The sequence below is a fragment of the Simochromis diagramma genome, unplaced genomic scaffold (assembly GCF_900408965.1).
Source record: "Simochromis diagramma unplaced genomic scaffold, fSimDia1.1 OVJJ01000321.1, whole genome shotgun sequence".
Classification (NCBI taxonomy): domain Eukaryota; kingdom Metazoa; phylum Chordata; class Actinopteri; order Cichliformes; family Cichlidae; genus Simochromis; species Simochromis diagramma.
Genome location: NW_024386772.1, coordinates 10,918,669 through 10,944,703, shown reverse-complemented (window position 1 = coordinate 10,944,703; position 26,035 = coordinate 10,918,669). Strand labels below are relative to the sequence as shown.

Below are 26,035 nucleotides of genomic sequence, written 5' to 3'. Positions count from 1 at the left end.
TTGTCACTGCTGTCGCTCCCTGCCTGTGTGTACGCGCGGTGGACTGGTCCAGCATCCCTGCGCAGGCAATGGAGCAAATATAGATGTGCAAAAAATATACATATATCTATCAATTGAAAATATGTAATCGTGGAATACTTCTTCGGCGCTGGCAGCTTGCGATGAGGGAAAGGGGGGGAATGGGAGATTGGAATTTGTGCTGCACCTCTGTGGAGGATGGAGATATGTATTGTGAGAAGTAATGCGGAATATTTCCCCTCGTAGGTGCTAACAGAGAAAATACAAGATGAAGAAGCAATTCAATCGGATGCGACAGCTCGCCAACCAAACGGTGGGAAGGTAAGGAAACCGTTTCCGTGCGCTATTGTCGCGACTGGCCAAGTCAAAGAGAGGAGAACCCCCCTGCATGGCCCCAGTAGGATGCGAATCGGATGAATGCAAACAGACTTTCATTCTTTAATTTGCCCCCTTTTTCCCCTTTTTGCGCTTTTTGCTTATTTACTGAAGTATATTGTATACCTCATGTTCAAAACGCCCTAAGTGTTCTATGCGTAATACCAACTGGAATAGGCTACCGCATAGGCAGCGTGTAGGCGCATTGCCACAGTAGCTCCAACCTGCCCACGGAAATATGTTAAATATAGAAAATCACAGCGACATGGACCATCAAATAGTGACGACCCAATTTTTATGACAGAGTATCATCGGTGGAGTTTGACAAATATGGCATTGCCAAGTTATGTCGTGATTAAAATATACTCCTGTCACCGAACCTGTCGATAGGTAAACGTGATGCAGACGGATGCAGTGTGGGCTGCGACGTGAGGGGAAAATGAGAAAAAGGCGCAATGTTTTTATTACGCAGTGATATCAGCTGTGAGGAGGGAAGCACCTCTTAGGCGTGAGTTATCCACTCCGTGAATTCCTGAAGGTCGTGATCACGCCTCCCTGATGCGCTTCTGGAATGATATGTGTCAGTTTAAATGGACGGTTTTCCATTCCACTGAACGTCCTAAAAATAACTAAATTAGGGGTTTCTGAAGACAGATTTCCACCTCTGTCCTCACCGTTTCTTTTCATGTTCTTGCTCTGCTTCTGAATGGTTCTGAAATCCGGTGACATTTTACACCGATCCAGTGGGCTTATCAGTCTTCCCCCACCCTCTGTGTTCAGGGAAAGCAGCTTGTCAAGCAGCGCTGGGCCAGAAGGTGTTCTCTGCTCAGCAAGGGGGTGGGAGGGGAGGTGGGGGATTAGGACCAGGAGGTGTGGGTCATTATTATTATTATTATTATTATTATTATTATGCGCCCAAAAGGAGGGGCACACATTGCAGGCTGTGTTGGTGCTATCATTTTTGTTTTCCCCATAGGTCATACTGCTTTTTCTAGCCTCAGTCTTTTTTATCATCATTTCTTCTAGTGACTCATTAGAGTGTTTGTGTTTGTGTGTGTGGGTGTGATTCTGGATATGTGTGTGGGCAAGCAGGTTGGAGGACTTCAGATGGCCACAGAAGATATGGCACTTTTCCTTTTATGCATGTGTACGTGCACATATACAGCTTATTTAATGCAGATGGTCCAAGTGGTGCTAGTGTAAGTAGAAAATTAGCTCTTTTCTGGGGCTGTCTAAGTTGGTCTGTTTGTACCACAGTGATAATGAGGAACATAACTCTCCCCGGACAGCCCTGCTGGGCTCTTAATAATAACAGTGGTCCATAACAAGAACTGCCACTCTCAAACCATAGTCAGAGATTTGATCTTTGGATCAAGAAGTAATGGATCTGACCCTGTGGTGACCTTGAACAGTGTCAAACACTGGCTATGCCATGTGGAGATAGATCACCATCTATCTGGAAAAACCAAATCTAGCAACTAATGACCCGATCATGCTGGTTTGACGATCATGTTTTGTTTGTTTTGAGGTTTCTTTCGCTAGAAAAGAGCAGGTGTCTCCATTCAGTAACTATGTCTGTATTTCTCCACCTCTTATAATTTGAAGGATTTTAAGAGGTGTATAGAGGTGCTGAAGCATGGTTCATCTGGAGAGCTAAATTTAAACAGCTCTTACTTATATTAAACCACATAACATAAATGTTTCTTGATATTACCACCAATAAAGTAAACACGTATGCTGTATGCATACACTATGTGTGGATCCAGGTGCTCTGCACCTACATGCCTTAGAGTGTTAGTGTGGGACAGTGGGAAAATGTGTACATATCACAAATGTGCAGATTTATTGGACTTTTATAAGCATTTATACAAGAAACGGTCTTATCATGCCAATGTCATTTTGCTGCTCTTCCTTGCACTCTGCTCTTGCAGAAGATATACTATTATATAGTGCATTAAGTAAAATGGACTTAATTTAGCTTTACCCCTGAGCTGTCTTTTAATTCCGCTGGTTTTGTCCTGTGAGTAATGCAGGGCTCCTATAGGAAAGAATAAAGTGCCAAAACAGTGAAAACAGGCTTCATATTAACTGTTCTGCTGACTCAAGCTTTAACCATCCTCAGACTGGAGCAGGGTTTCTCTGTGGGTATGGCCTTTGGTCCCCCTGAAACTCAGTGCTCTCTTTAGATTTGATAATACCAGTGACTGCTCCTGTTACTAAGAATATGTAGAGTTACATTTTATCATTTAGAAACAAGATTTAATAATAAAATTACCGGTATGCTTTAGTTTATTTATTGCAGGTTTCTTTATTAAGAATAGACTCATAACTCATATCTTTTTAATAACTGTTTTTTACTATATCTGCTCGTCTTTTTGTCTTGTATTGGCATTTGTAATGGCAAGTCTATAATGAAGGTCTTCTTTCAGCTGGGGGTTGGTGTTCAGGTGTGCTGTGTCAGCATCCCTCTGGCTCTCCAAGGCGGCTGCTGCTGCTGCTGCTTCTGCTTCTGCTGCAGCTTGCCTGGGTGAGACCCATGTCATGTGATCACCAGCTTGACCAATTACCTCTGTGGAGCAAAAGGGTGTGCAGCCATGCATACTTTAGTGCTAACAGAAATGTGTTTTGGTACAGCAGGAGAGACCTGTATTATAAATATTATTTTTGGACATTAACCTTTAATTGAGATTTCAGTCTCCGTGAAAACTCCCCGGTACTTTAGTGTTTGCGTTTGTCTAAAAAAAGACATTCTAATTGTTTTGTGTGTCCTTACAGGAAGCAAGCAAAAGATTATATTGGTTCATCCAGCTCCCACCCTTCATTTCTCTTGACCTATTTCTCTATTCCCAACTCACTGTCCTATGTAGGTCTAGGACAGACTGTTAAAAAGATTCTATGATTCAAGACTGTAAGAATATGATTTCCTGCACAGTAACATTTACATATAGATACAAAAAAAAACCCAGGACTATCTCATTCCCTAACACACCCACATTCCATCTTTGCACTCTGCTTCTGCCACCTTTGTGGTGTTCGCAAATACCTCTATGATAGATGCATTCTTCTTACTTGTGCCTTCTAGCTCACCAATCCACAATGCAATTATCTGAAAATGGCAGTCATTTGTGGGCTGCTTTCTCTTTCCTGCATTGTCTCTTACTCGGTTTCTATCTCTTTTCTGACGCAGTAGGATAATGAATTATTGTTAAGCACGCAGGTGGCCGATTTACAGATTGTGGGTGTGGAAAATGTCCACATTTTTTGAAGGTTTCAGTCCCGTTATATCTGGTGTAACACTAACACAGAATTTCATTAAAAAAAAAATAACATCATATCAACAGTCAAACATGGTGGTGGTCAAACAGTGTGATGCTCTGGGGCTGCTTTGCTGCTTTAGGAAATGGTCGACTTGATGTAATTGATGGAACCATGAATTCTGCTGTCGACCAGAATATCCTGAAGTTAAATGTCTGGTCATTAGTTCATACCCTGAAGCTCAAGCACACTCGGCTTATGTAGCAGGACAATCTAAAACACACCAGGAAGTCCACATTTGAAAGGTTTTTGAGTGACCTAATCGAAGTTTAGTACTAATATTAGGTTGAGATATAAGCTTAAACAAGCTGTCCACGCTTAAAATCCCTCCAATGTGGCTGAGGTAAAACAATTCTGCAAAGAAGAGTGGGCCATCATTCCTCCACAGTGATGTGAAAGACTCATTGCCAGTTATCAGAAACGCGTGATTGCAGTTCTTGCTGCCAAGAGTGGTGCAACAAGTTATTATGATTAGGGCTCATATTATTGTTTTACACAGGATCAGGTAGGTATGGATAAGTTGTTGTTGTTTTTTCCTTAATAAATGAAATCATCATATAAAACAATGCATTTTGTATTTACTTGAGTTATGTTGGGTTTTTCTACTATTGAAATTTGTTTGATTATCTAAAACATCTAAGTGTGACAGATATGCACAAAATAAATAAGCAATGAGGCAAATACTTTCTCACTGCACTGTATAAAGTAGAGAGAGGAAGGGGCAGAAACAGCATTGAGCACTAATATGTAGCTGACCATATTAACACTGAAAACAAATTACTGTTAGAATAAGAAGTAGGTGTCTGTGCTTGTTTTTAAATTCAGTGCAAGATTAACACATTCACACCTCTTGGTGAGAATGTGTGCCAGGCTCTAAAAGGGCATATGGTCGCTGACAGGTAACTTGTTGCATGAAAATGCAGCGTCCCCCACCTCTCAGCTCTCTGTTCCTTCTCTTAGCCTTGATTCTCTGGGTTGGAACCATATAAATCTTGGAGCAAGTTCCATTCACAATCTGATTCACTGCTGTTATTGTCTTTTTTGTAATCATTTCTAGCTGAACATGGAACGGCATTATGGTGTTATGAATTATTATGAAGCCATCAACAGTCAGAAGTGAATCATTATGTGTGCGCTAGATCATGCGAGAGCCGTTGCTAAATAAGTGTAACCCTCCCATATCCCCATCAGTGCCTTTCAGAGACAGCATACTACAGGGTATGGTAGAGATAAAGAGCCTTTGTCAAGGGGCCATTTTGGCCATCAAAAGAGAGATGATGTAATATCAGAGAGAAGCGCTGTTTCTTCCTCTCCATGTCACTCGTGTTGATTCATTCAAAAGACTAACCTCTTAAAGAGCCCCTGTACTAAAGATCAACTAAAAAACTCGGTACTGATTTTTTTATTTTATTTTATTTTTTTTTAAAGAACAAACAACAAAACTTGCAACATTTTGAAGGAGATTGATTAATCCCATCAGATCCAGATTCTCCTGTGGAGTTTTATTTTCGTTTTGTCCCTATCGACCTGGCTCCTGTGCAAGTGATCATGTACACAGCAGGGTGGCAAATAGAAGAACTCACATGATAATAATGGTGTCACAGAAATTCTGCAATATATCACAAGACAATCTTCTCTGATACATAATGAGTTCTGTGTAACTGAAGTAATTTGCCCTAAATTGGTAAAAAAAGAAAAAAGAAAAAAAGAAATAGGGATTGTGTATTTATTCACTGCGCTTTAATGTCAGTGTGAGCGTGTGTGTGTGTGTGTGTGTAATGTCATTATTGTTCATTCCAGTAATGTGTCAGTTGAGCTAATTAGAGATCTGATTCGCTTTCCACCACCATCCACCATTTTCCTCTTGTGAATATCTTCTTCTTCATTTAAGTTTCCATTCGCATTACCCTCATTTATCTGAGAGGCCTCCCCCCCCACAAAAACTCATAAAATAGCAAGTCAAAATGTCAGGGAAGCTGTTTAACTGTTTAACAGCGACTCAATAACTGGATTGCAAGAGAAAGCAGTAGGATAGCATTGCTGCATCAATATTTTGACGTGACATGTCAAAGTATTAGGGTTGACCCAGGCTGTTGCTCATGATATCATCTCCAACAGGGATGCAGAGAATGAATCACTAAAGGCTAAATTTATGATGATACCACTGTACATAAAGTTCTCTGGTATATAATTCTTAGTACTAAACTGCTATAAATGAACTGGACAAGCTTGGCATTGTTAAAAAGAAAAATGAGACGGGTGACTCCCTTTAAGCATGCTCACTTCCGTCCATTCAAGAATGTCAATAGGCTCAGAACAGGAAGCACTGATCTACTAATAACAACTTCCTGTTTTATTTACCTCTTTTTCCCCTTTGCTGTTTAATCATAAAAGATCATTCTCCAGCTCCTTTTTTTTTTTTGTGCACAGCAAATATAGTCGTTCCTTTGCTTTGGTTGCCTAGAAACGCTCATTTAGTATTAGCTGTTTCATCACATTCGTTTGACTCTGCCAGCGCACATGTTACATTTCCCAAAATGGTGAAGAAATTTATAGCTTTAACAAAAAAGGTGGCAAAAAAAGGTTTTATTTCTAAGTAAAGGATTGTTTTGACCTTTGTTGCTTTGTCGTAGTTTATTGTTTGCTTGCATTTGAAGTCATTTAGCTGCTGTGTGTGTGTGTGTCTGTGTGTGTCTTTCGGCAGATGACAAGTGTAAAAACACAGTTAAGCCACATTGTTGCGTGCCTTTTTGTCGAAATTATTCAGCGCACCATGAATAAAGTTATTAGAGATAACTCAATGCTTGTGTTTCCAGTGAAACATTACTGAACACTGCAGGCTCTCACTCTCTCTTTCATTCACTCCTTCTCTGGACGCATGTGTGTGTGTATATGTGCATGCCTGTGTGCATGTATGTGCTCACAGTTGCATACTTGACAGAACTGTGACCTAGTTTAGTGGACAACTACAGTAAGTGGGTTTTTCTGTTTTAGTAACCCCGTATCCCATCGCCTGCCCCGCCTCATCATTTGGGTAGAAACCAACTGGGCCTTTAGATGCACGATGCAGGTCTAGAGAAAACAAAAAGCAATCAGTGGAGAAATATTCACGGATGATCTCAAGCATAAACACCATTGTGGGTTTTTGTGTGTGTCATTGCTTGTGTGTATGTATATAACTGACTGTGGATCTCATGCCAGCGCTCCAGGGTGTGCAATGCCCCGCTGAGGCCCAGGGCCACCATTCTGCTCCACTACCCTCCCCTAGCAGTACAAGACCTAGCATCCAGTGTAGCTCTTCCAGGCCTCAGAGTAGGGGCCTTTGTTAGCCATGCTAGCAGTGTGAGCAAACCAGATAATGACCATTTTTTTCCTTTTTGTCCTGCTGAATCTCAGATGAACTGAAAGTCAGCAACAGCCAGCAATTGGCTTGCTACCAATGCAATATGTTCTAGACAGCGGCTGCTTCTTTATTCGCATTTTGATTATGTCAGCATGGATTATTTATGCTTTCATAAACCATGCTCAGTGCTGGGGGGCTAACGATGCAGCTGTCCAACATTGACACAGCTTGAGATAAAAATATATAGATGCAAGCTAACATTTTAACTGCAACTTAACAGAAATACAACGACTTATAATCTCTGAAACCTTACAAATATGTCCTAAACAGACCTTACCTAGACTTTTGTTCATGTCAGCTCTTTGCTAACGTTCCTCCCAGATGTAGAAAAAGTTTGTCATTCTGGCAGCTGATCATCTTGCGCAAATATTGTGTCAACTCATTTATCTTCCTCCGCTCTCTGGGATCGTTCATGTTTGCATTGCTCCGATTTGAAGTCCTTTTCACCAGTGTTACATTTTGCATGCAAGACTGTAATAAATGTCTGCAATTTGAACATTACTTCATTAACCTGCATATTTTTAGATGACTGTGCACGTGTTTGTATTGAGTCATCACCAGTTCCAGGTAAAGGAATGCCTGCATAGTGGCAGATGGTTGGCATAAACCTGGCAACGTCTCCCTTTCCCTCCATGAGCATACCACCTGCGAGGCTGCCAACTCTCCCACGTCTTTATTTTCCTCCCAGGTCTCACTTTGCACGATATTTGCTGAGAAGAACATCTCTCCTCACCTCTAAGCTGTCCCTGAAGCTAGACTTACATCAGGTTCGGTAGGGCCAAGAAACTTCAGTACCCCCCAGTTTTCATGCCTCGACAATGCTGCTTTTTCTCTGCATCTTCGCAGCAAGATTATGTGCGATGCTGCTTTCCTAAGAGGAAATGCCACTCTCTGAAAACAAACAAACTCATAGAACAAGACAGCGCTGCCTTTGAAGATAGGCTCCAATCTGTTTGATGTCTAGGTCATAATAGCCACACCGCTTGCGGTCCTTGAGGATGCTAGATGTCTATGATTTAAATTGTTATTGCCTCCTTTTAAACAACAAATCCAGTCAGCTGATCAGCCTGCAATAGACAGTGGCAGTGACAATGCAGAGCAACTACCTACTTTCAGTACATAATACAGTCTTGCATGGGAGGTTGTTTCATAAACCATGGCATTTCAGAGTTTTTTTGTCTGGTGGAGTGTTCAGCAGAACGGTGCCAAACTTTAGTGTGCTGCTTGGGTTATTTTTGTCCTCCCTTTGTCATGTAATCTGCAATCTGCGATCACAGTTATCCTTATAAATCATGCCAGAAATCTCTTGCTTTGCTATCTTTCTGTCACTCTCTCTTAGACATGCACACACACATTTCCTGTATTTTGCCTCCTAGCTCATTGAGTAGAGCAGTTTTCCGAGAGGCTGGCTGTGATTAGATCCACTGGTACATGATTTGACCCAGTTCCCATGGCTCCATGCTCACATTTTTTTTTTCTCTGAGGCTGGAGATGCTAATGCCTCAATAGTTCAGCTTTCTGTTGTTGGTAATGTGTAAACAACTGTGTGTCAACATTAGACACTTTTTAGTCATTTCATACTTTGCCTCTTTTTAGCAACAGTTTTAGAGAGCTGTTATGTTGCCTGTTTGATAACATACATGAAAACAGCATTTTGGTAATATGCTTCTGAATTATTTCCCCTGGCTCGTGACAATTATTGCACAAACCAAGGTCCTTTATATAATTTGCTTTGCCAAGATAAATTCAGATTCATTATTTGCGGTTGGCATGGGCATAGTCTGGGCACAATCACAGGAAGAGGCTGTGTGCACAGGAAGGGAAGTCCCAAGTAACTGTGTTCTGCTGGGGATCTGAAAATGCCTCATTTTAGGAGGTCAGATGGTCTGCCCGATCCCTGTTTCTTGGCAGAAAGCATATGTTAACCTCCACATTAGGTATTCCTTATATATTGTTTATATATTGCATGCATTAAAGTTTTGGTTGGTGTCAGATTCTGTAATAGTTTACCACAAAAAAGAAAATGTACAATAAAATTGTTCTTAGGAGACAAGTGGCTATTCTGTCTTTTCTTATAGAATCATAAACAGCATGTTAAGCTATATGGAAAATGTCCTTGCTGACTAAAGTCATAAAATGAAAGCTGATTGAACTGAGCTGACACCATGTATTTGTAAAATCCAGTGGTTTGCTCTTTTCTGAACTAATGGCTCTTTCACTTCTCCGGATGAGTAGCTTTATCTGCTTCATCTGCTCTGCAGCCCTTTCCTTCAGTCTTTGGCTCAATCCCCATCTGCTGGATTTTTAGTAGGATGTGATGCAGTGGGAATTAACACATTTGAATCGGCGGTTTTAATGTGCTGTTGTTATGTATTGTTGAAGATGATAACTCAAAGAGACACTTGCATTCTTACACAAACTCACCCACTTACACCAAAGAGACAGGTGTGCATGCGGCCTATAAATTTTGGAGCATTGCCACATTGGTAAATGAGCCTTCTATACCCACAGCATTTTGAGAAAGACACGCAAGAATTGTAAAATGTGTTAAATTATTCAAAACTAAACTGGCATGTCATCAAGAACTTAAAAAGGTAGCATGTCTGATGTTATTTCTCCTGTGTGAATCAGAAACTGTGTGATTGTGGCAGCTGTTCTGTGTGTATATGGAAGCACCAAGATGCCGCCTACCCAATGAAGAGCATACCAAAGCTTCGTAATCCTTTGTGCGCGTTGTGCAATAATTCCTTTCATTTGTTTTCATCAGAAAACAAAAAATAACATAAAATAATACAAGGAAGAGAGAAGCCAAATACTTTAAACCATGGGTTAGTTTCCCAGTGAGAAAGTTTGCTTCTCTTTCTTGAATGCAGTGTTTAATATATGAAATTTAATAAGCTCTGCATAGGAAAGATGATGAATGAACATTTTCCAAGAATTTCTGCTATCTAGCAGTAATGTTTTATTGGTCTAGAATTGATTCCCATATCTTTCCCTACATACTGATAAAATTGCCACATGCAATCATGTTTCTGTGGATTTAAGAATACGAAAGAAAACGTATTAATATATATGTTTGTTTGTTTTTTTTATCTTTACAGGGCAGAAAAAACAGAGGTGTTGAGCGAAGACCTTCTACAGGTGAGCTGTAGATGTGTATGGGAGCTGTGATGTCAGATGTGTATATATGTGCACCTGTGAACAGCAGTGAATTATTAGTAGTCTGTAATAAATTGATAATGATTATTAAACATCAAAAATAATGTCCGTCAAAATCACCACATGGTACATTGGGAACAATGTACTTTAATTGCTATATATTCTGTACTTTTTTTAAAGTGCACTTGAGTCACAGTTCTGCCAGCTTTCCAAAGTGTTTTTTATTTTTATTTTTTCTTTGGACATTGGCTGCTTTTTCAATTATTTTCAGTCAAATCCTCAAACATGACCATTTTCAGAGGATTTCTTTTTTTGTTTCTTTGTTTTCCTCCCATCATGCCCAATCGGTCAGGGCTGAGGGCTGCCCTTTTATTATTTTGACACAGAACAGAACAAAAACCAGCCAAAATTCAAAGAAGAGCTCTAAATGTCCTTCAAGAAGCCCAGAGAACTATTCCTGAAGACTAATTGAAGGAATGGCAAGAAAGCTTGCCTTTTTTTTTACAATAAAGTTTGCATATTTCTGTTTCTTATTTTCTTTTGCATAGTGTATATATATATATATATATATATATATATATATATATATATATATATATATATATATATATATAAGAGAGAGAGAGAGAGATAGTGTTTGTGTGTTAGATTTAAGTGCAACTGAAGTGAATCATAGAAAGGCTTAACTATAATGCATAATGTTTGACTTCTTCTATCCTACTTCTTAATTTAAAAATATAATTTTACTGAGAGTAAATATCACAGGTTTACTGTCAGTATGTACCGTGAAGAGAGAGCAGGTGCTGATTCATGATGCTGCGTTAGAGCTGACAGTTATGTTGCATCTGTGAGGATACATGTGTGCATGTAAGCACATTCATCTGGTCTGCGTGTGCTTTCCCAGGTGGAGAAACGCCTAGATCTGGTCAAGCAGGTGTCACACAGCACTCACAAAAAACTGAATGCCTGCCTGCAGGGTCAGCAGGGGACTGATATGGAGAAGAGATCTGTAAAGTCACCTTCTGTGAGTACGGGCGTCAGTCCTGCTGGCAACTGTTGAAGTTTACAGAAGTGTGTGTAACATTTTTTCTATGTACCATCAGAAAAAATTACCGCTTACCATCCTGGCACAATGCATGGAAGAAGGGGCTGCAGTGTTGGGGGAAGACTCTCTCCTGGGGTTAGTGACTACTAATACGCCTGTGCTTAACTCACACACACACAGAGTCATCTTTAATTACATATTTGGCAGCTGAATTCTTCTCTGTCCTTATTATCCTTGTATGCATTTTAATTGTATTTGATTGCTTATGACTTTGTGCTTGGCTTTTACCAACAGAAAAATGCTGAAGCTCTGTGGGGAGACAGAGGAGAAGCTCGCCCAGGAACTCATTCAGTTTGAGTACCAGATAGAGAGAGATGTGGTGGAGCCTCTTTATGTCCTTGCAGAGGTGAGCAGATAGTGTTATTTTAATGTCCCAGTTAAAAGTTGCATTTTGGTGTTTTTATTTCCATTGCTATTAGCAGAAACAAAGTATAATGAGTTGACTGTTTTCATATTAACTCCTTGGATTTTTTTTTCAGGTGGACATTCCTAATATCCAGAAACAGAGGAAGCACTTAGCTAAACTTGTCCTGGACATGGACTCAGCACGAACAAGGTGAACAGTGTTCAAACAGTGAGGCTAAAACCTGCTGTGGTTAGTGTATTGCTAAAATAAAAACTTGGAATGTCTAAAGCAGGGGCGACTGTTTCATTTACCCACAGATATCAACAGTCATCCAAGTCATCCAGTCACCCCAGCACTCTGCAGCCCGGTGCCAAGTCTGAGTCCCTAAGAGAGGAGATGGAGGAGACAGCCAATCGGATGGAGATTTGCAGAGTGAGTCAACGATCAGAGCTACGTGTAGATCATGCCTTCATCCAGCTACTTTTGCTCTCCTCTTTGATTTATAACACTTGCACATGAATCAGACACAAATGGGCCACAGTCATGGAATGATATTAAAGTTCTATCTATGATGTTAGTGAGATTATTTCCTTAAGACGATTTTTCTTTTTCAGGATCAGTTGTCAGCAGATATGTACAATTTCATGGCCAAAGAAATAGACTATGCAAACTACTTCCAGACGGTAAGTCAAATATGTCATCAAATTGGCAAATTGTTTTGTTTTTTGTCTTTTGGTGTAAGAGTTCATTTACACCAACAACATTAAATATGGGAGCTACACAACTGCTTCATATCATGTAGGTCCCACTCATGTTGTCACTTCTAACCTGTTGGGGTATGGACAGGACATGTGGCATTAAAACTTGATATTTTGGCTCCTTTGTGATCAGGCCTTCTCTGGCATATCCAGATTAGGATTCTAAGAGGCTCGGTTAGGTCAACGCCTTGGTGTCTTTGTTGTGTCGCTTAAAACCATTCCCGAGCGGGTTTGTTATTTGGCGGCGAGCATTGCCCTACTGGTTGAAGCCACTGCCTTCAGGGCGTGTCATTGCCTGAATTGGTGGGTGTGCTTGGTGCGCAGCGATGAGTACTACGTGTCAGTGAATGAATGAATAAGACGATGAGTGTTGCTGTCTTAACCTGCCGGACATTTTAACGTTGCGGCTGATAAGAATCAGATTTTTTTTGCGTTTAAACACAAGCTGTAGTAAACACTGAAGATGACTTTAAAATCATAATTGTTTGGTGCATTATCTTATATTTTATTTTCCCCTGCTCTCCTCTGTAGCTGATAGAAACGCAGGCAGAATATCACAGGAAGTCATTAGAGATTCTTCATAGTGTCCTACCCCAGATTAAAGCTCACCAAGGTGAGTCATGCATTGTGTCAAGAGCTATGTGTGTGTGTTTGTGTTGAGATCTGCTCCATTTCTGTACCCGAAGGAATACCAAGATGATCAGTAAAGAATACACTAATAGGCCTGGCATGTTACATAACAACATAATTAAGGAACAGTTATGCACCTTGATATTTAATTAATGGTTAATTTACAATTGCTAGACAAAAGACATGATGCATAGGGTTGTTTTTATCCACGTGTGATTCTGGGCACTGTTTGGTATTGCAGAGGCGTGGGTGGAGAAGCCGTCGTATGGCAAGTCCCTGGAGGAACACCTGACTATAAGTGGGAGAGAGATTGCCTTCCCCATCGAAGCCTGTGTCACCATGTTGCTAGAGTGCGGCATGCAAGAGGAGGTAGAAGAAACGCACATATACATGAATCACTTGTCCATAATTAACATTTAATGGAAATATTCAAAATCTGCGTTGTGTTCCTGCTCAGATGTGTTAGATATGATAATTACACATCACGTGTTTCCTGTGTGGGGGCTGTAGGGCCTCTTTAGAGTGGCTCCATCAGCCTCCAAGCTAAAGAAGCTGAAAGCGTCCCTGGACTGTGGAGTTCTTGATGTGCAGGAGTACTCCTCCGATCCACACGCCATCGCAGGTGATCTACGCCCACATAAATGCATTGTTCAAAGCACATTTCCATAACAACAATCCCAACTCTCTGTAATTGTTAGAGGCTAAATTGTAAACAGCCAATTATTTTAACTCCATGATCAAAAGTTCATTTGTAAAAAGCTGAAGTGTTTTCAGTCTTTTTTTGGACATAATGCACTTTGCAAATGTGGTTCTTTGGAAAATGTCTTCCTCTGCGTTATCTTCCCAAGAGCTTTTTCTTCAGATATTGCTGTTCATTTCACAGATTAGCATGAAATCTGTGTTGAGCTGTCTGACTTTGGCAGATGCACTAGCTATGAGGGCCTGCTAGAGGGGAGTAGAGATATGGAGCATGGGCTCGCCAGTAGAGAGAAAACAACCCTCCACTTCTTTCAAAGAGCTGACCAGTTTTTACGCTGTCCTTGTTTTTTTAATCCCACAGGGGCCCTGAAATCATACCTTCGTGAGCTCCCAGATCCACTGATGACCACTGAACTTTATGATGAATGGATTCAAGCCTCCAAGTGAGTTGCTGTACTCTTAAGAGTATTTTCTCAAATTGTGCCATTGGCAGTGATTAAAAATAGAAACCAGTTCAGCGTGTTAGTACAGGGCCCCTAACTGTCAAAAAGAAAAATGATGACATTTATAAAGAAGTGGAGCAACAGTAAACCGTAATGACTTTATATTTCCTCAGCATTCAAGACATGGACAAGAGACTACAGGCATTGATGGCAACATGTGAAAAACTCCCCACAGACAACTTAAACAATTTCAGGTCAGTTTCTTTCCCTGATTTTCTGCCCATTGATTTGCAGGATTGCACATGTTTCAGTGTAGCCTTACTATCATAAGCAAAACATTAGGAGATCAAAAACCGGGAAAGTATGTAGAAACAAAACTGGACCACATCCAAGTGAAAATCCGGGTGAAATCCTTTCAATCCCACAAATATCTACTCAACTTGTGCCACCTACAGGAAATAATATTAACAGCAGGATCAGCAACTTTAGAAGTACAAGAATCACTGACAAGAAAATTACTGTAATGTCTTTGCAGTACTCGTAGTTGTACCTCCTGCAGGCAATAACTCATGCTGTTTTACAGTCTTATTTACTGCCTGTAGGTGGCACGTCTAATATTGCTGCTATCATTTTTTTTTTTAACTTTATAATCAGTAAATGGTACAAGCAGACATGTCACATCTAACCAAAAACAGTGGGTTATACTTTTAAAATGCACAGTTAATTTTATCCAATCCTACAGATATTTGATCAAATTCTTAGCCAAGCTGAGTGAGTATCAGGATGCTAACAAGATGACTCCTGGTAACATGGCTATTGTCCTTGGACCAAACTTGCTCTGGACACACAATGAACCGTATGTATTCTTAAAGCAACTAATAATTTTATTCTTTGGATTTAAACCAACGATTGAGTGACTCTGCTATAGCTCACTTGTCTGCTCTATCCAGGAACATGACAGAGATGATGACGACCGTGTCCCTACAGATTGTTGGCATCATCGAGCCAATCATTCAGCATGCTGACTGGTTCTTCCCTGGAGGTGGGGATTACACACTATGTATGTAAAATTGTAACTGCGCTGGGCATCTTATCTGTTTTCTTGTTTAAATTATATCATTGTAAGTAACAATTAGGGGATTTGAGATGATAAAAAAATTGCCCAGAACAAAAAAGTGTTTAGCTTTATTCAAATGGACATAGTTTTGCATGTCATAATCATGCAAACATCTCAAAAATCATATGGTTGCATGGCTATTCTCCCCAGCCTGATAATACAAGACAATAATAATACAAACAAACACCATACAGCAATACAGCAAACTGACTAACCCAATAAAAAACATACATAAACATACTTAACAATGGACAAGACACTATGGACCCTTAACAAAGGTAATGCCTGTTTTTTGTCACGCTTCAGAAATAAAAGAACCACTGTTGTTTCATATTTCTGTATGTTGAAGGGACTGCAAGAAACTCACTCTGGTGATATTTAAATGTATACATCTTTTTTTTCATTTTTGTGGATTTGAAGAGCAGCACCTGGTTGGTGTATCAACTACCATTATACATTGATTCACAGCACAGTGCAATGCTGATGTTGCAGCATGTGACTTAAATTGAAGATTAACTGTTATTGATTGGATGTTCTCTGTAGACTTTCATATGCTAAAAAAAGCATTAAAATGTCATTTTAGTACTGTATTTGTTGCATAGCTTAATCTTAATTTTATTATAGTTATTTCAGTTCTTCATACTAACTGTGGTTTTTTTGGAGTAATTGTGTGCACTCAAAACGCACACAATTCTAAACATTACTGTAAGTATAATAGACTACATGCTGATGGTGTGTCTGCTTCTGCTTCAGAGATTGAGTTCAACTTGACAGGCAGCTATGGAAGCCCGATCCACACCAACCACAACTCCAACTACAGCTCTATGCCCTCACCAGACATGGACCAATCCGATCGCAAGCAGCAGCACGATCAGAGTCGACGCCCACTGAGTGTCGCCACTGACAACATGATGCTGGAGTTTTACAAGAAAGATGGGTATGATGCCAAGTGCTCACTTCTGCTACCCACCTCTCACTCTCCTTCAGTCTCTCTCTTTCCACCCACGCCTCTTCTCAGGCAACAGATACTGAATTCTTATATTTGAGGAGAGCAGCGTTTGCACATTAAGATCCTCCGATCTAAAGTTTTCATTCGGATGAGTCAGAAGCCTTCATAAGCAGCACGGAAATCAGTTTCTTGTTAAATATCTTATCTCACAGTAATATATACAGGTGTACCTTTAATTATCAGGATTCATCAAGAGAAGCCTGAAAACTGCCCTCATTTAAATACGTAGGGCTGAATAAGTTTGAATGGCATGGTCTCTATGGCAACAGGTTTCTGATGGAGAGCTGCTAGGTTTTTTTCTTCAAGAGGAAATATTTCTCCAATCCCATCCTCCCACACCCAACTCCTCGTTCACAGTCTGGATTGCACGTCACCTGGCGTGACTCATTCACTGAGACGGTGGAATATCACTGGAGAAATTAGAACCAACACCTTGAACAAAACACCCCAATCAAGTGAACACAAAGGATGTAACACTAAAGGCATCAATCTAAATTTGTTTAAGCAACTATTCAATGTGGGGGAGAAGCCTGAGTTTTTCTTAGACTATAAAGGTTTAATTGGAAGAAATAACCCTCTAAATGGCATTCAGCAGATTAGCACATACTGGTTATATGACCTGACTTTCTCTCTGAATCCCTTTACTGTTCCCTCTACTGTTGATCTCATCTCCCTGCCATAATCATCGCTTCATATCAAATATTAAACATTTTGTGACCCTTGTCTGCATTACTTATGACCTCATGTCACTTTTGCCTCTCTTCTCCCTTACTAACGCAGCATTAGGAAGATACAAAGGTATTGTATCATTCCTTCTTCCCACGACTTCTTTCCTTACTATCCCCACTTGCCTCACATGAGTTTTGCTGATGTCACACATGAGTCTGTACATGTTTTTGTCTCCAGTATGGGTGTCAGGGTTATGGATACCTCCTGGGTGTCTCGTAAGGGTTCATCCACCCTGGCGCGTAAGGCTTCCTCCACTCCTCCAGGCATGCAAGGCCCCGGCTCCCCTGCAGACACACTCATCCCCGAGCAGCCCGGAGAGCTTGCCATCTCTCCCTCTGCCACACCTCCACTTGGAGAAAGGGTTTGGTAAGTCACCGTGGAGACCCTGGCCCTCGCTTCTCCATGCATCCACCCGTGTTCGTTTTTATTGTCATCACCATCATCACCATCATCTTGCACTGGTTCTTGGCCATGTTAACCATGCTTCCATTCATATGCAATGCTTCCATCTTTTTTTTGGAGTATCTCCCTCAACATGTTCATGTTGCATTCTGTTCTGAATTTGTTTTCAGACATCACACATTCTTAGAGTTGTCCTTGTGTCCATTTGTCAGGTCACTGTGGGTAAAATTTGCCAAAAAAAGCCCATTTCTTTTCAAATCTGAAGGATTTTAGTCCTAATACTGTATAAACAAGTTTTGTTTATCTACGTGACGCAAAGCTTCAACCTGCTAGTTGTTGCGTGCATGCTAATCTATCCAATATCCCATTGTTGTGGCTTGGCTTTCTCAGCTTTGGTCGTGAATTAGTTATTTTTCTGTTGACACGCAGACTGATTTCACAATTTCTTTGGTATCATTATCACAATTAAACACATGAGTAATCACCTCATGGTCACTGGCTCTGCCTATGTGGCAGACAAGAAATATTATGGCTTCTGGCTTGGCTGTCTTTCTCCCCCCACCCCCATTTCCTGTGGCTCTTTCAGCCTTTGAAAGGGTTTTGTGTCTGTTTCACACTGCCCTGGGCTGACTGCAGGACCTGCGATACAAACAAGTCATATAGGATTAAGGCGGGTAGGGCTTCCATATCCAGCAGTGAGGAGAGTTTCAGTCATCAACTCAACTTGGTATTACTGAAAGCTGCAGACCAGCACTTTGGTTCCAGAGAAGGATCCTCACAGCTCTATGCAGTGTGCAGACACAAGGTGATCACAGAGGGAGTCCTACACACTGTTATCATTTTTTCTTTCACAATGAAACTTAATTTTCTTTGCTATTTCTTTGTGCTTGTCTTTGTATTTGCAATAAGCTGACTGTGTACCCACTGCCCACCGCAAGATGCAGCACTTTTTTTTGCCTACTGGTTTTGGCTTCGAACTGACTAACACACTAACACACCTTAATCATTCAAACAGCTTATCCTATATCGCTCCAGTGCGTTTCCCTGTTCAGTCAATAGAGCTGTTTCTTTTGTGCTGTCTATTCTCTTAATATCTACAGCTCAGACAACGTGTCGCTCAATCGGCCGGACACCTCTCATGCCCACCCACCCCCAGGGGAGGACCGTCCACCCCCCCCCTTACCCCACTTCTATGTGCCACACTGCCCCCCACCACTTCTATCCCAAACCCCCGCCCTGCGCTCGCCCTGTGGCACCAGGTCCAGAGTCCCAGCCGCCTGGCTCACCCCCACCCCCAATGCGCTGGTCTGGCTTCACTCCCCCTGTTCCTCCCCCTTCCTCCTCTTCTTCCTCCTCCTCCTCGTCACTTGACATCAATTCGAACCCCAAACCTAGCTGTCTTCACTTCCCCAAACACAGCCCGCCTGGTGACATGTCGCATGCCCCCCCACAAGACACTAATGCTTCGCCCCTCTACGTCAAAACCCCCTTGGTACTAACCCGTCATGACCAGAGCCTTGGCAACCCCCCTAGCCTCCCTTCATCCGTGCCCCCGCCCCCGCCGTGGGCTGCCTGCCCCTGTGCCAGAGAGAGAGGACCCCCCAGGCTGACTAGGTAAATACAACACACGCCTGGCCACTATGGATGCATCACAGAGTGGCAGCTGTATTTCTCCTTTAGCTCGCTGGCTCATATTTTTGCTTTTTTCTTTTTTTCTTTTTTTATTACCTCTCCCATCAAATTGCATAGCTGAGATTCTGTAACACACAGGTTGTCTCAGGATGCCTGTCAGCTGGGTTGCCTAGCAACCAAGGATGTTACTGGCTTATATAGCGCTCAGTTTGTTGCTGTTATTGAGTAGATGATAAATACACAAGGAATGGCTTCGAACTAGAATAGAAATGTATTTATTGTCAAGTCTGCTGCAGTTTTTCTACTAACCAGCACACAGTACATGAAAAACCTCTTCGTTTTTTTTGAAGAATTTTAAGGATTTATGAGATTAGCAAATTGGGAACCCTAACAGTGCAGTACCTCCAGCTGGACCCAAAGTGCTGAGTTTTACAGTTTTGCCTCTGATAGTTTCTTGAGTCAGAAGTCTTTGGTGCTACTACCAAACAGGACGGTGTGAATCATTACACCAAATCTCTGTCTGTGGTCAGAACTTGTTTTTTTAACACTTTTCCTGTGATTTGGAAAGCTGATGACCTGTGGTTCGGAAGTCTGCTGAAGATGTACAACTAAAACGAATACCATTTAATTAGACGGCAACTTTAAATGGCACTTCTATAAGTGTGTTATTTTTTGTTTGTTTGTCTGTTTTTTTCTTACTTGTGGTGGTGGTGATGGTGGAGGGGGTGGGGGGGTATTCAAATGGGTCATGTAAAACAAAGTTTCTAAACCGTTTTTAAGCAATTATTTGTTATTGTTGTTCATGCAGTTTATTTAGAGTCACTCGACTTCGGTTCATTTATGTACTCAGTTAATACTTTGTCAGTCATATCTAGTTGCATGAAGTGTCTCTCATCTATTTTGAGTGTATTGTCACTGTCCAAAGACACATTCAATCCGTATTCACACCCTGTTGTTTACTAAATCTGGCAAACGTTCTGCAAGCCCAGGTGGAATTTTTCTGTTTGTTAATCACTCATGAAAATGAATGTCACATCCCAGTAATTGAGTTTCTTAGCACATATATAGTCAATATACTGGTATTGCTCAATTATTTTTTTGAAGTGTTTGTCTTATTCTTTTCTATAGTGTAGTGGTTTACACATTTGCCAAGCAAGAGAGCCATGATTCCTTTTAAGAGGGAGACAGAAATCCTCCAGGGATGCATCAGGAAGGGCATCTGCTGTAAAAATCTGCCAAATCAAATATGTAGAGCTACCTGCTGTGGCAACCCCTTGTGAATAAGGAAACACCCAGAAGTAGCTTTTGTTGCAGGGGGATTGAAAGCATCTGCATCCATACAGAATATTGTGCACCAAATTTTTGTAAATCTATTAAAAAAATAACAAACAGGTGTTGAGATTTTGAACTGCTTTCCTTGAGATTAGAAAAATGTTATTAACAGTGGAAGCAGCCATGTATATGATGGTGATGATGGTGTAGTGACTGTAAATGTAGACTGCGATGAGTCCAAAACACTGTTTATATGTTTATATGTTCACATACTAATATATATCCATCCTTTTCAGTTCATTGAAGAGTAAAGAGCTTTCCCCTGTAATTGGACACAAAGCCATCCAGGTCGCAGGTCCAACAGTACCCCCCAGCAGTAGCCCTCAAAGCAGCAGCCAGTCTCCCCACTCCACAGAGCACAGTCCACACACCCTGCGCAAAGGTCAGGGCCTCAGTAATATGTGCTTTCATTGACATTGACATTGAAGTTTTAAACATGTCTTATTCATATTTCCACAGGTAACTTTAATATGACTATGGTGTGTTAACAGGTTCCAAGAAGTTGGCTCCCGTGCCTCCTAAGGTCCCATACGGCCAGTCTGGAGGGATGTCTGACCAGTCCACAGGTCAGCCGTCACCAGTCAGCCTGTCCCCTACACCTCCTAGCACCCCTTCCCCTTATGGACTGGCATGTCCTCCAGGTCAAGTACCACCGTCCTCCCCTGGGCAGACCCCACTGGGTACACCCCACTCTCTTTCGTCCCCGCCTTCCCTGACGGGGACACTCACCAAGTCGCGGCCTGCCCCTAAGCCCAGGCAGAGACCCAGCCTGCCCCCTCCTCAGCCACCCATAGCCCCTCCGGGGCTAACTGGCCCACCTGTGGCCCCAGTCCCTCAGCCCATGGAGCAGGGCCTCCTGGATGGACTGTCTCCTGGGGAGAGCATGTCTACAGGTAAACATCAACCCTTGGCAACAACACCCCCACCGCCACCCCCACAGGTGGGGCTGCAGCGGCCCTCTCTCAGACTCGCTGTGGCTCTGTCCAATGGAGACGGTGGACGAGTGTAGGACTCTGTAGAACCTGTCACTGTAGACAAACCTGTCCCCTTTACTGACTGCTCCCAAACAAATGTCTGAATGAATACAAGTTGCCTTTTAGACACAGATGCCTGAGAATGATAAGAAAATGTAAATATTAGCATTTCTTGTGCTACTGTAGTAAGGAAATCTCTTGACCAATGTATTCATTGCTTGTGTTATGTGATGATGTTTCTGGGTAATGTGTGGAAACATCAGAGAAGCATAGCTCGTCCTGCTTGTATGAAAGTTGCCATTAGATTCATCATGTGCTCTCTGTTTATCTGTGTTACCCAGACCCCCACTTGGCAGAGGTAGGTCAGAGGCTTACACAGTTCACACCAGTCTAGCATCTCTTACTGGGTAGCAGGAGTGGAAACCTAGCCAGACAAACCCAACGATAAAGCTACAATATGATGTTCTCAAACTGAGGTGCTCTGTCAATATATATACACCAGTGATTTTGTCACTTTGTTATATTTATCATTCTCTTGTTCCCCCTGCTACTATTGTGTACTTTGCAGCTGTGTGAGGCCAGGGATTCAGTGTGGGCTAAGTGTGAGGGGGACTTTTAGGGTAAGCCAGACCGCCCCCGCCCCATATACTCCATCTCACTGCCTGGCCTCGTACCGTGGATGCCTCTGGGGTCTCCTGCAGCCTGCCTCAAACATACCTACCCTGTAATGCCCAATCATAATCCCCGTCCTTTTTTAGCAGGTTGGCTGTACTTTCCTTGCACTGTCTTCAACCAATAATGCACGGCTTAAGGACTTCCCAGAGTGCATCACACTGCGCTCACATTGCAGATGCCATCGCTTACAACGGTTTCATCTTAAAGCCCCTTTCCTTTTGTTCCCCATTCCCAGCCCTATGCTGGCAGACATCTCCAACGCCCCTGCCACTCGTATCAGGGGGGTCACAGGTAACCCCCACTCCTCCTTTGGCAGGTTCATCGCTTTTTATAACCTCTGCTTCCTCTTACTACACTGCCACACTCCATCTCATTCCGACACAGGAGTAGCCATCCGTCTCTGTTTGGATCTGCCGCTTCCATTAAATGGAGCAGCACGTAAGAGTATCTATATTCACAGCAAATACTAATTTCAGTCCTCTAGAGATCTCCATTCTTACTTTAAGCCCACTTGGTGTCTTGGTGCCATTTTCTTTCCAGAGAGTTCCACACACATCCTGTTGCCTCCTTGATGTTTATCTGTCCACTGTTGTAAACATGTAATTTGTCACTGTGCAGTCATTTTGACTTGTTATTGTATTTTATCTGACAGAATATCTGTTCTTCCTGTCTCAAAAGACACAAAAGGCAGCGACTCGCTACACTAGCCTCTACCAAGTTTATTGACATAATCAGCACCACACTGTAAAATGTGAAGCACACGTAATCTACTGATTCCTTCGATCATATGCCACTTACCATGAGTTCAGACTCAAAACAATTAATATTATTTCTGCTCTCTTTCATTTTTACACTCCATTTTCATTGTCATATTGCCCTCTCCTCCTCCTCCTCCTTTTCCCGGTGCTCATTATCACCATCCACACTATTCTGCTCACCATACTCACCTTTCCCATCCTCACCATTAGATATCTTCAATTATGAAATCCCCTCCATCAATGTCAATCTGGACAGCCTCATCGATGAGTTCAGCGGTGCCCCCTGCAGGAGGTCCATGGCAGTGACAGATCCAGAGGGGGATGGTGTGCCTGAGGAGGAGCCCCAGAGCACCACTCTATGACCTATCACCCATAGGCATCATTTCCAGAACCCCTATGGCTGTACATACTCTTTAACTGTCTCCGCCAAGGCCCGATGGAAAAACACTGGCCGCACCATTGCCAACCAGAAAATGAACCCTCCCTCACATCTGCTACAGGCTGCAAACAAACTGAACTTTTCCAACTGCTTGCTAGTAAATTAGTGTGACTACAACTACCAAAAGAAAAAAGAAAAAAAAAACACACCAAAATGCCATAGTGGAGGAACAGTTGCCTTTAGGAGGAAAGACTGGAATTTAGATGAGTATTGCATTAAAAAGATTTTTTTTTTTCTAATTTCTTTTTATAGCTTTGCTTTGTCGTTTAATGCAGTGGTCTGTATTTCTGTGTTTTCAAGTTTCTTTTTGCCTTATTAGAACATGCAATCAAATTGCAATATGATATTTGCAAGTTGTACAATATTTGGTTAGGGAAACTCAGAGCCTGACATGGTTTGGAGCAAAGCCCATCCTCAGGGTGAAACGGAAACACGGAGCGAGAGCGTAGTCTGGTTTTATTGCTCACAGGGTATTCAAGTTTTGTGCACATTAGGAATATGCGGAGCCCCAGAGACAGGCTTTGCATGCCAGAGTAACATTTAACGTTGTTTTTCTTAGTGCCACTCCCCATTTTAAATTCCCCTCTTCTGTCGCAAGTACAGCTACAGTGCTCTGTCTGAAATTTATCTTTAGGTGAACTCACTTTAACTCACTTTATACCAGCACAGTAAGAGAAGAATGTTATTATGATTCAAGTTTTTGTACTTCTTGCATCCATTATTTATTTAGAAAGAAAGCACCACGACGTGTTTGCATGACAAGCCAATATCGATCGACCTGCTTCTTACCAAGGGCCTGAGAATGGCAGTGCTTTATTTTGTGCGAGTGTTACTGTTGTTGTTCACACCGAAAAGTAACTTTAGTTCCCACCCCAGTGCTGTAACAGTGAGTGATAACGGATGGATGACTACACTGCCTTTAGGTTCGTATGTCTTTCTCTTTTAACTTTGTTTCAAGTGCTTCAGGTTCAGTGACCTTTGACCCCTTGTGTAAATACAAAGACTGTACATAAACTGATGTATATAAGCTGAGAGGAAAACTATATGTAAAATGCATATCTTGAATATATAATAATGATATATGTGCTGATATTTATTGTGTAGAAAATGTAATGATTAAAAATTTGATGTTATTTTTGTCCCGACACACAATGAACAGGTTTACTGTAGAGTCATAATTTTTTCACTTTAACACCAGGTAACTATGATGCTGCAGCAGAAATGCAGAATGTTTTTTTCTGCTTAAAGAAAAAAAAATCAAATGTGGTCTTTCTAATTCTTCCTCTTAAGCTTTGACTTCAGGCATGCTAAAGGCCGAAGGAGTTGCACACAGATGCCATCTTCTCTTCTTTTTTGTTTGAGTAAATGATTTGTTTGCACGGGCCATCTAATGAATTCATAATGAGGACACATTTATCCTCTAAACTGCTGTTGTTAGTAGTAAAATTGGCGCACGTTTAAATTTGAAATAATTGCCCTTTGCTGTTATTTTCAGACAATTAATGATACAAATTTATCATGTAACAGATGCTGCAGTGGTAGTATAATTTCCTTCAAAGATTCCGAGGACAATAACGTTGTCAGTTAAAGTGCAATTACAGTGTTTACTCATCCACGAGAGTCCAAAAAGTGGTCAAAGTCACCTTTCCCGAACCTGCAGAAATAAGCCATTAATTTCATTTGAAAGCCTTTTTGATTATAATTATTATTATTTTATGTGCGAATTAATCTCTGCCAAAATTAATTATAGATTATTCTCGCTCCAGAAGTAATCTACTGTATGCCTCAGTGTGTGTTCTCAATGGACTTTGTTTATGAAGATTTTAGTGATGTTGATTATATTGATAGTTGTGGTAATTGTATGACAATTGCAAGTGCCCTCACACCGGTTGTTATTTTGGAACTATAGACATAATTAATGTGTGCTAGAGGATTTAATTTTCTGTGCTGGATCCATACATTTATACAAGGAGGCAGGTTTGTTTCTGAATGTGACTGACTCAGATCTCATATAGCAGGCTACCTGATTTTGTAATACCTAACAGGACAAGTAAGAGTTAGCATTGGACAGAAGGTTGATTAGGGCCTTATGGCATGTATTGTTACCAGTACGGAGCAGCATAAATGTAACGTTTTTGTGAATCATTACTGGAACTTGGAGCCACTTAAAAGCATGCATATATAGGTGTAATTATTATGTTGCCAAACAAGGGAAAAAATATGTACCCTTCCCCATAACACAAACCATAATTGTTTAAAAGAAATATTACGACAGTAAAGTAACAGCAGATTTCAAGTGCATATCCATCGGTTGCAACAAAGTTGCATAGGTTTATCATTTAACTTAAGTTGGCCTATATTTCCTAACTCACCTCATCATCAAGTATGTTGAAAAAGTAAAGCCCAGTTTGTTTGCATTTTTTTGTGTGTGTGCATGTGTGTGCGTGCGTGCGTGGGTGAGAGGGTGGCGTGAAAGAAAAGCAAAAAAAAAAAAAAAGTAAAATGTGAAAATGTGTTTCATGCATGCGCTTAGATAGTGTTTTGATAATCCATGTTTTCTGTCGATCACAATTTTCTTTATGGATTGTAAGAAGGACCATGAATAAACTCTAGGCCTGTAGATGGACTCTAGAGAATGTGGATCGTTAAGACAAATGGTCCTTTGTGGGTTTCAGAGCAATACGGTGGAGGAGTAGACGTTGTCTGTGGATGTACTG

At 41.3% G+C, this 26,035-nt stretch overlaps 1 protein-coding gene across 7 annotated transcripts; it reads left to right on the top strand.

Annotated features, from left to right (window-relative positions):
• arhgap44a (Rho GTPase activating protein 44a) lies at nt 1-25,708 on the top strand. 7 transcript variants are annotated; one of them, XM_040048377.1, is made up of 22 exons: nt 2-339; nt 10,213-10,252; nt 11,175-11,294; nt 11,374-11,450; nt 11,610-11,721; nt 11,855-11,931; nt 12,039-12,153; nt 12,336-12,404; nt 13,011-13,092; nt 13,351-13,478; nt 13,620-13,731; nt 14,170-14,251; nt 14,425-14,505; nt 14,994-15,107; nt 15,202-15,293; nt 16,122-16,305; nt 17,158-17,175; nt 17,284-17,472; nt 20,709-20,854; nt 20,964-21,365; nt 22,015-22,066; nt 23,090-23,199. In XM_040048377.1, exons 1-21 carry the CDS (start codon nt 287-289, stop codon nt 22,020-22,022), a joined length of 2,301 nt encoding a protein of 766 aa, XP_039904311.1. In that variant the 5' UTR covers nt 2-286; the 3' UTR covers nt 22,023-22,066; nt 23,090-23,199. The 7 variants fall into 7 exon arrangements, 6 of the variants coding, with proteins under 6 accessions (XP_039904285.1, XP_039904292.1, XP_039904311.1 ...); XR_005698315.1 differs by having other exon boundaries at nt 1-339; nt 20,964-22,066; XM_040048351.1 differs by lacking the exon at nt 22,015-22,066 and having other exon boundaries at nt 1-339; nt 23,090-25,708.
• The last annotated feature ends 327 nt before the right edge of the window (nt 25,709-26,035 follow it).

Coding starts and splice junctions, on each gene's coding strand:
- arhgap44a (XM_040048351.1), top strand. CDS start 287: ATGAAGAAGCAATTCAATCGGATGCGACAGCTCGCCAACCAAACGGTG. Junction 14,252..14,424: donor GAATGGATTCAAGCCTCCAA/GTGAGTTGCTGT, acceptor ATATTTCCTCAG/CATTCAAGACATGGACAAGA. Junction 15,294..16,121: donor TGACTGGTTCTTCCCTGGAG/GTGGGGATTACA, acceptor CTTCTGCTTCAG/AGATTGAGTTCAACTTGACA.